This window comes from Gekko japonicus, unplaced genomic scaffold (genome assembly GCF_001447785.1).
Source record: "Gekko japonicus isolate JY-2015 unplaced genomic scaffold, Gekko_japonicus_V1.1 scaffold878, whole genome shotgun sequence".
NCBI lineage: Eukaryota > Metazoa > Chordata > Lepidosauria > Squamata > Gekkonidae > Gekko > Gekko japonicus.
Window position 1 is genome coordinate 529014 of NW_015160237.1, and position 768 is coordinate 529781.

At 66.4% G+C, this 768-nt stretch overlaps 1 protein-coding gene across 1 annotated transcript in view; it reads right to left on the bottom strand.

Moving 5' to 3' along the window:
- RBM28 (RNA binding motif protein 28) overlaps positions 1 to 314 on the bottom strand; it is a 24640-nt gene extending 24326 nt beyond the window's left edge. Inside the window, exon 1 of the mRNA XM_015413022.1 lies at positions 113 to 314. Within this exon, the coding sequence (XP_015268508.1) occupies positions 113 to 248 (136 nt within the window). The 5' untranslated portion in view covers positions 249 to 314. The remainder of the gene's footprint in view (positions 1 to 112) is intronic.
- Positions 315 to 768: the final 454 nt, after the last annotated feature.

Below are 768 nucleotides of genomic sequence, written 5' to 3' on the forward strand. Positions count from 1 at the left end.
TCCCCCGGGCAGGGAAAGACGAGAGCCCGGCTCAGCTCGTGGCCTGCGGGAGGCGAAGAGCGGCCCACTACTCTCACTCCCCCCTACCCGCCTGCCCACGCGGGCTCCTCACCGGGCTCCGTGACGGCCACCGCCCGCCGCACCGGCCCTGCCCGCCCGAACTCGCGCTCCAGGTCCGGCCCGCGGGCCGAGGCGGACAGGCCGCGCACCAGCACCGTCCGCGCCGAGCCCTTCTCCGCCGCCGTCATGGCGAACCGACTGCCGAACCTCTTCCTCCGCGGCGACTCACGCGGCCACGGGCGCCGCCATCTTGGGTCCGCCGCGCAAAGGGCTCCGGCCGGAAACGCCAGCGGCGCTCCCGGGTTCCGCCCGGCCTCGGGACTGCCAATCAAGGGCTCGGAACCCCGCCGAGCAGCCGGGGCAGTGTGCGCATGCCCAGAGGCGGCATTGGTTACCCCCCCCCCCCCCATCGCGGGTGAGCGGAGTAGAAGGTTCGAGTCCAGCGGCCCCTTGAAGACACCCCCCCCCAAAAATTTTAATTCCGGGCATGAAAAAGAGAAGAAGATATTGGATTTATACCCTGCCCTTCACTACCCCACAACAGACACCCTTTGAGGCAGGTGGCTCTCCTGAGAACTGCCCTCGAGAGAACAGCTCTGAGAAAACTTATGACTGACCCAAGGTCACACCAGCAGCTGCATGTGGAGGAGCAGAGAATCAAACCTGGTTCTCCCAGATTAGAGTCCGCTCTCCTAACCACTACACCAA